General features: G+C 41.4%; 1 protein-coding gene and 1 long non-coding RNA gene across 2 annotated transcripts in view; one reads left to right on the forward strand and one right to left on the reverse strand.

Moving 5' to 3' along the window:
- Positions 1-4606, forward strand: part of LOC309710138 (guanine nucleotide-binding protein G(o) subunit alpha) — a 135881-nt gene extending 131275 nt beyond the window's left edge. Inside the window, exons 7-8 of the mRNA XM_082539391.1 lie at positions 14-167; positions 2937-4606. Coding sequence (XP_082395517.1) covers positions 14-167; positions 2937-3124 — 342 coding nt within the window. The 3' untranslated portion in view covers positions 3125-4606. The remainder of the gene's footprint in view (positions 1-13; positions 168-2936) is intronic.
- LOC309710150 overlaps positions 1-11357 on the reverse strand; it is a 394879-nt gene that overhangs the window by 332548 nt on the left and 50974 nt on the right. The gene's annotated exons all lie outside the window — the stretch shown is intronic.

Consider the following 11357-nt stretch of genomic DNA (forward strand, 5'->3'; position numbering starts at 1 on the left):
CTCCCCGCTGCAGAATCGCATGCATGAGTCTTTGATGCTGTTTGACTCCATCTGCAACAACAAGTTCTTCATCGACACCTCCATCATCCTTTTTCTCAACAAGAAGGATTTGTTTGCAGAGAAGATCAAGAAATCTCCGCTCAGCATCTGCTTCCCTGAATACACAGGTACGAAAAAAGTTTGGGTTTATTCCAGTGGTGGGCAGGAATCTCAAACAGGAACGTTTGGAATTTGTTTTCCTGAATTAAAAGTGTTTACAGGACGAAATATAGTCACGAGAACGACACATCTAAAGTTCATTCATTGAACGTAGCCAACTGCAAAAACAGAGCGTAGCATGAACTCGGGCAGGCCACAGAGTCGAGCTCAGCAGATCAGGTGATCTCAGCCCACGTCAGCTGACACATTTCTACACATCCGATGTAAGATGTGCTTTTTGAATCGCTTTACAATGTTGGTGTATATTTGCAACCCACTCAACCCTCTAATTGAGCTCCTCATTTAGTTTAATCAGTTTACTGAAAAGTTATCTTTTAATAGTCCTGTGATGTTGGTTCTTCCTGTCTTTATGTTAAGCTAACTGAAAGCTCAGATCAAGTTTCACCAAATTTCAAATTGCTTCATTTGAAGGAGCTTAATCTTAAAAATTGTGTCGTACAAAATCATTTGGAAATTTGCATGAAAATCAGTGTAACGGAGCCGAAAATAGGCTAATACTGTATGAGACATTTTGAAGAGGGGATATAAAAGTATGAATGACTACCATCTGTCCTGTGTTAAGTGTAATTCCCAGAAATTAAATGCTTTCTAAAGCCCTTCCTGAGGTTCTGGATGCTGATTAACGACTGCTCGGTACAGTACATCGGCTCTGCTTCTAGCCCTGACATTTACTGTCACAGACTTGTAAACAATTTGAAGCACTTTAAATCAAAGTTGCTGTTTACAGTTTGCAGCAGAGATGGCCAACGAACTGTTTAAAGAACTGCAGAGGCTCAGGTTGAAAAGAGAGATATACTGTTTAAAAGGAAAGCAGGGAAGGAGCAGAGGAGAGTCAGATAAATAGAGCACAGAGACCCAGAACCTGTAACGGGCAGAACCGAGTTTACAGATTTCTCCGTGTGGAGGTGAGAGTCGGACGAGGTGGTGACAGAGAAAAGGAAGAGACTGCTTATAAGAAGCAGCAGACAGTCGTGCTTGGTCAGCCGCAATAAGTGAGAGCTGCCTCCTGCCTACTCCAAACTCCTTTCCGGTCTCCAAGTGGATCCTTTTCATTCCTGTCCCTCATGCTTTACTTACGTTCGGCTAACTTGCTTGACAGCCTCAGTAAGTCTGTCTTCTGTCAGTCTCTCCTCCTGTGTCCCATGCTCTCGCAGCTTCCCAACAGAAGACTTTACGAACCTTTAACAACCACAAATATTTTTCAAGCCAAAGATCTTGGAGAAATATCTTTTACATCACACGCAAACATGTCCTGACTTTGCCCAGCAGAAGGACTGAGTATGATTCAATAAATCTGCAAACCTATTAGAATGTATACTATCATTGCTGAATAACGACTCCTCGGTACAGTACATCAGCCCTGCTTCTAGAGGAGAACTATCATTGCATCTGATATACAGCTAATGTGCTTCAAATTAGGTCAAATGAATAGGATACAGATGTGATCATCTGTGTGTAGGAAACCAGACCAGTTAGCCTGCATTTAGCACTGCTAGTCCACCTCTGTTACAGGAATAGTATTTCTACTTACTAATTTGGACTTTTATGTGGTGATGACAGCTCTGCTACCTGCTAAGTTCATACGAAGCTAAAGATATCACATCATCTAAACCGACTCTGTCGACAGGTCTCGGCTTCGCTTCACCTGCTGAGCTGACATTAGCTAACAAAAATGTCTCACTGCTCGACAGGATATGCAGCTGCTTTCCTCTGAAGTCTGAGCTCATTAAAACAGTTAGCTTTAAATAGTTGTGTGAGATTTCCTGTGAAGTGTGACGTTCAGTGCAGCACAAAGGAAGGTGTGGAGTCAGCTATCACTAGAAGTGGATGCTGTGTAGCAGATTTCAAAGCTAGCTGTCCATGTGAATCAGTTATTTGTTTTATTTTACAGTAATATATCTAAGTTTCTTACTAAACTGAAACTAGCAACAGACTGAAAATACTTTGACCTGCAGATTTTCAGAATCAGTGAAGCATAAAGAAAGTGTTTAAAGAGTTTCCCACTGTTGCACAGCCAAAAATGTCCACTGGCTAACTTCCTGTAGCATATATGTATATAGCATACGCATCACAGTCCAAGCTTTAGAGTTCGATACAAACACAGATATTTTGTGTACTTTGTGATGAATGCAGAGATGGTGGTAACACAGTTAGGCTACTAACAACAACCCACCTGAGCACTGAGTATTTGACTGTGTGAACTCAGCCCTACAGGTACTAATGAAGGATTATGCAACAGCTAATTTATTCATTTCCAGCTCTATATTTTTTAGTACTTGTTTGTCTTACATTTACGCAGGTGCAGACATGTAATAAGTCATTTTTGCTCCTACCTCTATAAGACCAACCTCCCAAAACCTGCTTTCTTGTGACTGGCTGTCCCTCCCCTGACTTTCACCAAAGCCACAGCAGCACCTGAAATCCGTCCGTTCACTTTTTGATCACTGACCCAGTTTCACATCGCGGAGGTTACTCCAGCTGTTGTACAGCTCGGACAGGCCACCAGTCCATGCAGGGGTGATCTAAACTCTACGCAAAAGTAGAAAAAAGTTGGAAACAAAGTATTTATAAGAGAATGCAACATTGTAACAATATATAATCATCATCATCATCCAGATAACTAACCAAAGCTACTTGTTAAGTCCTTTTTTCATGAGACTTCCTGTTTGAAGTTTTTGTTTTAATAATTGTGTCGTAACACATCTGCTTCCCTCCAGGACCCAACACCTACGAGGATGCAGCAGCTTACATCCAAGCACAGTTCGAGAGTAAGAATCGCTCTCCAAATAAGGAAATCTACTGTCACATGACCTGCGCCACAGATACAGGGAACATCCAGGTTGTGTTTGACGCCGTGACCGATATTATCATCGCCAACAACCTCCGAGGGTGTGGCTTGTACTGAGCACGCCTACCGACCCTGTTATTTCCTCCCCCCTCTGTCCCTTCCTCTGTCCTCCCACCTCCTCATTCCTCTTCCTTTGACACTGCTGTGGAAATGATGATGGCGATGATGACGATGCTGATTACTTAAAGAAAAAACGAAAGAAAAATGAAACTAGGTACATATTAATAATGAGGATAATTTAAAAAAAAATAGGCATACATATATATATATATTATATATATATACCGTTTTTAGTTCTTGTCTGCTCTCTTCTTGCTCCGACTCTTCCTGACGTTCTTGAGCTTGCTGCCAAGCAAACAAATTTGTTTTAGTAGAAAACACGAAACCCTGCAGCCTTGAAAACTTTGTGAACAAAGTCGATGAAAGCCTCCGTTCCCCGTTTCCTTTCTTTTACGTTGTCTTTTGTTGTTAACCCAAACCTGTACGTTTTTTATGACTCTTGTTTTTGTTGATCATATGTATATTTATTGCAAGTATCAGTCTGTACACTGATGTTTATTCACGTTTTGCCTCACCTGACACCCCTGTGTGTGTGTGTGTGTGTGTGTGTGTGTGTGTGTGTGTGTGTATTACTTTGTCCTTCTTTTTTGCTGTAGTAGTGATTATGTAATAACAGTTTTTGCAGAATTATGTGAAAATGTACTAAGAAGCACTAGACGGGTCAGCCAAAACTCTCAAGACCTGCTAAAACTGACGATGCTGATTTTAATGTTAGTGTTTTGTTTACATTAAGTGGTTTTTGTTGTTGTTTTTGTTGTCAGTCACTTTTTTGGGGATCGTTTTACTCAAGGTGTGGTTTTCATCGACAGGATGTAAGGCTTCCTGTTTCCAGGCCTAAGCCACTAGCAAACCGTCGGCCACGGCCGGGTGTGGGAGCCAATAGGAAATGTGCTAACAGTCCTATCAGTGCCATGTAACAAAGGTACTGCACTGTAGATAGCTGTGCTTATAGAAGCAACTACACAATGTTATGATTAAAACTTTCTCACTGTTATAACCTCTAGATCTGCTAACATTCTCCGTGTAAGAAAACTCACCCATGGTTTGATAATGGTCGATTAATTTATTAATTTATTTATTGATTGATCACCTTTCTTCACACACCTGTCTGTTTTCTCTCTCTCTCGTCATGCCACACCTTTACTTCTCTCATCTTCTTCCATCTCTTTCTTTTTTGGCTTATTTTTGCAAAGTTAAAGGGCGCTCCTTCTTTTTTTGCCAACCCATCTCCCCGTCCTCCTCCTTTTCCCTCTAAAGCCCAGATAGCATGTGATACTCAAGCCTTTGTATAAAGAGATCAGTTAATTCATACAACTTATAGACAAAAAAAAGTACACACAAATAATGCTCAGATAACTTTAAAAAAAGAAAAAAAAGTAAAAGTAAAAAAACAAACAGAAAAATACAGAAACAAACAAACTGAGAAGATTGTTGGTTTCTGGGACACGGCAGAGGCAAATATATATATATATATATATATATATATATATATATATATATATATATATATATATATATATATATATATATATATATCGAAAAAAAGTGACAATTTAAGTTTCCAAGGATTGACAACAGAAAGGTTCAGAGTACAGCGACGTGTTAAAGTGAGCTGAAAAAGGACAAAAATGTACTCTGATTACTACAATAATAAAGACCCCAGTGAACATTACCACAGTACCGCCAACGACCTTCCTAATGATCCTGTTAATATTCCAAAAACTTTTCTCGTGCTTTGTAGCTACAGAGTATCTCTTTCTCTATATCTCCCTTTTTTAAATGTAAAAGATGTTTTGCAAAGCGAGCTGATCCGTGAAGATCTCAGACCGACCCCGCCGTCTTGTTATAATGCTCTGAACTGTGCCCCGCCCCTTCTCCTTTTACCGTTTTGCCTGTTTCCCTGCATTAGATCCGTGTCCTCACTTTAGCCTGACTCAGAACAATTAAATATAATATTATAACAATATCTATTTTTTATTATTTCAGAAGAAAAAAAACAAACAAACACTTTTGGGGGAGAGCACGTTTCTCGCTGCGTCCGCTAGTTAGGGACGCCGCATGTTCACACATCTACGCTGTATAAAGTCATGCTCTTTTCTTCTTCTTCTCTGTCTCTTTTCAGTTTAACCCACTCCTTCCAGGTCTACAATGAAAAGCACAGTTTCTCACATGCACACTTGCTCGCACTCACACACACACACAATAAGTAGATCTGTTATCTCTTCATGTGTTAGCCCTCGTCCATCTCTCTATATTGACTTCTTGATTTCTAGTTTTTAAAAAAGAAAACAACCGTGTATAATGACATGAGAAAGCATTTTTTCCTCTCATTTTGTTCCCGTTTCCGTCATATTTTTTATGTTTTGTTCTTTACCCAGTGAATGCTTTTTTCTGTGCAGCTTTCTCTCTCTCTCTCTCTCTCTCTCTCTCTTTCTCCCTCTACTCTTCTTTAGTGAATGGTTGTTATTTCATGTGGGATGTCCGTGCTGGAAAAACCAATCGAATGTAGTGTTTACATTAAAAAGCCACTGTTTTCATGACTACGAAAAAACAAAAGCCGACCTCTTCTTGTCTCCGAGTCATTCAGTCTCTCCACAGCTGTGCCTTTCTGTTGGATCCATGAATTTTCCCAGGATTGCTGCATTTAGCCGCAGTATTGAGCAAACACTGAGCTGTAGTGCTGACCCTGGGGTCGTCCGCTCTGTAAAACAAGCTGTTTTATCTACTTCCCCTCCATTTGAGCCACCCTCCTTTTGATTGGCTGCTCCTGGTAAAGAGAAGGTTTGAACAGCATTGTGGGAACAACTTCAACATATTCAAACATATTCCACTGTAGTCAAAGGAGCTTGCAAAGAAAAGCGTCTGGACTTCGTTAAGTTGCTTGAAGACGTTTCACCTCTCATCCGAGAAGCTTCTTCAGTTCTAAGGTCAAATGGTGGAGAGTCCCAGATATAAACCTAGTGGGAGTTTCCCCCCACAGAGGGACAAAGGACCCCCTGATGATCCTCTAATCACCTGAGCCAAGGTGTGAAACTGGGTGTGGGTCCCAATCAGCCAGAGTTTCGGGTGTGTTCATTGTGAAACCTGGCCCCACCTTATCATGCGAATTCCTGAGATCAGATGGTCCAGGATGTGAGTGGGCGTTAAGGTGTCTGGGAAGGATCTCAAAACTGGATTATAGATGGCAGAGAGTTGGTGTCGTAAACCACCGCCTCTGTTCAAAGATGGTCGCTCACAGTGGACATAGATGCTTCTTTCACTCCTCTTTGAACAGAGGCGGGGTTTACGACACCAACTCTCTGCCATCTATAATCCAGTTTTGAGATCCTTCCCAGACACCTTAACGCCCACTCACATCCTGGACCATCTGATCTCAGGAATTCGCATGATAAGGTGGGGCCAGGTTTCACAATGAGCTCACCTGAAACTCTGGCTGATTGGGACCCACACCCAGTTTCACACCTTGGCTCAGGTGATTAGAGGATCATCAGGGGGTCCTTTGTCCCTCTGTGGGGGGAAACTCCCACTGGGTTTAAATCTGGGACTCTCCACCATTTGACCTTAGAACTGAAGAAACTTCTCGGATGAGAGGTGAAACGTCTTCAAGCAACTTAAAGAAGTCCAGACGCTTTTCTTTGCAAGCTCCTTTGACTACGATGACCTGGATGACTGAGAACCTTCACAGACATATTCCACTGTAACAATATAAAACATCTCTAGTCTACATTTTCCAATTTTGAGGAAAATTTCAAATAGATGCAGAAATCTATTGAAATGTGTGCAAAGCCTGTTCAGTAAGAGTTCTCCAGTCTCCTCTTTGGTTGCTAGCTGCTTCAGTAATGTCCGGCCGATCCGTGATTTATATTGTTGGATTGTTCTGTCCGTCTGTGCTCTCGTGACATTGGCCATGAGTGGAATAAACAAACTGCTGCCAGTCAGATACTTTCCATATGGTATTACATAGTTGATCAGAGTCTGACTGTGCTTCCCTTCCCTAAGAATGCCTTCTTGACAGCCACCCCTCCACTGAGACCATTTCTGATGAGGCTTCAGTGAACAGTAGCTGGATTAACTGAAGATGCATCTCTCAGGTCGTTTCTTGATGACGTGACTTTCAGATAATCTTTTGTCCATTTTTCTAGTTTCCTCATTTTTTAAGGACGCGCTGATCTCATGCCAACATATGCCAAGTTTTCAGCTCTTTGGAGATCTCCTGTTCGGTGCACAAATGCTATTTTGTGGCTGTCAAACTGTGTTATTTTTGGCATTTGACTAAACCAATGAGGAGAAAAATCTGTGTTTTTGTGCTAGGCTGCAAGTAACAAAGACAGTTTAAAACTGGTTCTTGGCTAAGTCATTAGTTAGCTAAGTCATAAGTTAGCTGCATGGCTTGAATGATCCATAGGTCAGCGTTAAATGGCTTCACAAAGGAAAAACAAACGTTCCTCTGGAAATGGACTGGAGTGGCAATGGGAGAAATAGCAGCTAATGTCCAAAGACAAACTTTGACAGACCTTCAGAAAGCCTGGAGAACAGTTGCTCGACACAACTTTAAGCCTGGGTCCTTTGAAGCGACATATGAAGAAATGAGGCCTGAAACATTTGCACAGTACTCAATAACAGGAACTCATAGTACAGGGTGGGCCATTTATATGGATACACCATAATAACATGGGAATGATTGGTGATATTAAAGTCCTGTTTGTGGCACATTAGTATATGTGAACAAAGAGAAACTTGTAAATAACTCGTGAAAGAATAAAGTTACGTTGAAACCAAGCACACCATTGTTTTTCTTGTGACATTACCAATAAGTTTGATGTGTCACATGGCCCTCTTCCTATTGAAAAAACAAAAGTTGTATCCAAGATGGCCGACTTCTAAATGGCCACCATGGTCACCACCCATCTGGAGGAGTTTGCCCCCTCACATATACTAATGTGCCACAAACAGGACTTTAATATCACCAACCATTCCCATGTTATTACGGTGTATCCATATAAATGGCCCACCCTGTATAATAGGCCTACTTTAACCGTCAGCTTCAAGCAAAGTGTTTGCAGGTAATGCCACACAGCCGTTTGGTTCACTTATTAATTAAACCAAATAGATGTGACATTAAATTATACATTAAAAACTGATTGAACTTTAAGGAGTAGTTTAAAAAGTAATAGGCAAGGAATCATTATATTACATTCAACAGAAGTGAGAACTAAATTGTTAGTGTCACCTTTATATCACAGATGACCGGGGACTGATGGACAGAATATGTTTTATTTGATGATGTTTTTAATGCTACAGGACTTTCCAAACACCTCGGCTGTAGCTCACATAGCAGTGAGGAAACACTGCCCTGAAGTCAAAGCCATGTTACAAATACTATTTAAAGTGCTTAGACCAAATCTAGGGGTTACATATTTTACCGCTGTATCGGCGATGCTCACTGTGACACATGCAGTATGTGATGGGCTGATGAACTCTTAATAGCGTTTTAATAAGCTCTCGCTGTTTGTAGCTGGGTTTCCAAGCAGCAGTTAGTCTGATCCTGCTGAAGTCACGCAGGGAGTCAAATGATGATCTCAGGCGATTTTTCACTACTCCAGAAACATGCACAGCCAGTCGTTTCATTTTGGTTCCTGCATCATCTGACAACATTCTTGTTAGCTACAATATAATCAACAAATATTACCAGATGATATATATGTTATATCATAGAAAAAGGAGTTGTTGTTTAAGCTCCTGTGAATGCTGCTTTTATATATGTAAAATACAGCAAATTTTTATAAATCTTCAAAAACACGTGGATGGGATCATTAAGGTGTGGAAAATGGAAAAGCTGGAGCGATGAGTGCATACACAGATACACACTCATGCTTCACGCGTGATAAGAGACACACAAACATGTTGCTTCCTGTCCTCCCTCAGTTCCACCCCCTTGGGACGGAGGTCATGAAGTGAGCTGACATATTTCAGGAGAAAAATACAACGGACAGATTATTTTAACCTCTGCTTGCGTTGCACCATATTCAGTTATTTTCCAAACCAACTCTTGATCTGCGCACACGTGCTCTCAACAGAAAATGAGATTCCTTCATTCATCTTCTATTAGCATCGATGAGTGCTCTCCAAAGTGTTTGCATCTTCACAAGAGCCTGATTTCACTTCTGTGTTGACAATGTAATCATGCATGTACACCTCTGCGGTGAAAACACACACTTGGAGCTGTATAGTGATAACACAGAGGAGTAATCCTGCATATGCAGCACTCTCACTTTGTGGCCAGTGTTTGTGTTTATGCTCTGCTGCAGGTTCTCCTGACATAAAGCATCATCCTCTCACCGATGACAGAGAATCCGTGACTGCAGACAGACACCGCAGGAAAACTGTGAGCAGCGGGCAAAGAGATGTTTGTTCACACATACCGCAAAGAAAAAGAGAAAGAGAGAGAGAAGCCTTTGGTCCTCACTGCTGTGACAGCATCTGTGAGGAAGAGGCGGGTTCACCGGGTTCACAGAGAGAGGAGGAGAGTGACCAGGCGTGTGGAGAGAGCCGTCAGGTAGCAACAAAGACAGGGCGGCTGAGCAGAGGCGGGGGAGGGAACGATCGCCATCTTATCAACATTTACACTTTAAATGGTTTCATTTCATTCCCACTTCCTGTCGGTGTGTGTTGGTTCCTTATTCTGCTTTTGGATCCATTTTACAGAATATTTACAGCATATGTGAACCTCTTTGAAAAGTAGAATGATGTTACATTCTTACTCATAATGTTACAAAATGTAACATTATGAGTAAGAATGTAACAAAAATATCAGCTATGATTGATACAATATATACATCAGGTGTCAGTGTCCTTACTGTGGCAGTAGATTCTCTCATGGCTGTAACCATCATATAATAATAACAATGTTGTATAATGCAATATATCAATATAAAAGTGAACCTTTTCAAAATATAATGCCTGCAGGCAATGCTAAAAAAAGAGGACTCTGGCTGTCAAGTACATGGATCTGTCAACACTGGCCACACCTCTGTGTAGCAGGAAATAAAATGATGCTTTCCAAAATTGTAACAAAATAAGAAAGAGAGAAAAGAAAAGTTGTGTTCTGGTGACTTATTGATCTTATTTTGTCATCTTTCAAACCTTTATTTATGTTATTTTTAGCGATTAACACGTTGGACGAGTGACAGATTCCCAGTTCGGTTACTGGAGGAGGAACGAGTCCCTCTGGGATTGTATCAGAAAGGACGTCTCACGTAAAAACATCTTCCACATAAAACATGCAGACATGCCAAAGATTGGTGAATAAGGGGGCAGCCAAAAATTGTTTGTATCAGAAAGAGCAAAAACAATTTATTGTACATTTTATTGAGTCAAATTAAACCAAATGAATGTCTTATGAACAAACAAACAACCCTCCTCAAAAGTTGATTCTGTGCATCTGGACGTTTCCAGTGGGAGAAACGTTTCGTCATCATCAGGTGACGTCTTCAGTCTCAGCTGACTGCAGGTTTCATCCTTATAACCGTACATTTGTATAATGACTGAAACCAGCCCAGTGAAGGGACAATGGGCTGTGAGGTCAGTTCCATAATCTTAATTATGCAAATTCTCATGACCACTGATCAATAACCATGAGTCCCATTCACAGAGAGTTGGGGAATGGCTGCAATCACAGCATTGTAAGATGGTGACAGATGTACCCTTAGGCCCCCTCCTCGATTCAGAGACGGTCTTTCCCTTTTCACGTAAATGGCCACCTTGACTCCGCCCTCAAACCAGCGTTCCTCCCTGTCCAGGATGTTACATCCTCATCATTGAAAGAGTGTCCACTGGCCTGTAGGTGTGAATAGACTGCAGGTGGCTCTTCTGTGTTGTAGCCAGAGGTTGTTTGGTTTCCTCGATGTATAAATCCTGGCAATCCTCCTGCATTTAACAGTGTACACTATGTTACTCTGTTTGTGTCGGGGACCCGATCCTTGGGGTGGACCAGTTTGTGCCGCAGCGTGTTTTGGGGTTTAAAAGCCACAGAGACCTGATGTTTAGAAAAAATGCGTCTCAGCTGCTCCGATACTCCTGACACGTACGGGATCACTACAGGTTTTCACTTAGGCAGCGGTTGTTCTTCTCTCCTGGATCGGCTGGAGCTTTCTTTAGGAGCCTTCCCAGCTTTGTGGGGATAACCACATTTACTCAGGGCCTTCTTGATGTTCTTCTGCTTCCCTGGCTG

This window comes from Aulonocara stuartgranti (assembly GCF_965226115.1).
Source record: "Aulonocara stuartgranti genome assembly, chromosome: 7".
NCBI classification, from domain to species: Eukaryota; Metazoa; Chordata; class Actinopteri; order Cichliformes; family Cichlidae; genus Aulonocara; species Aulonocara stuartgranti.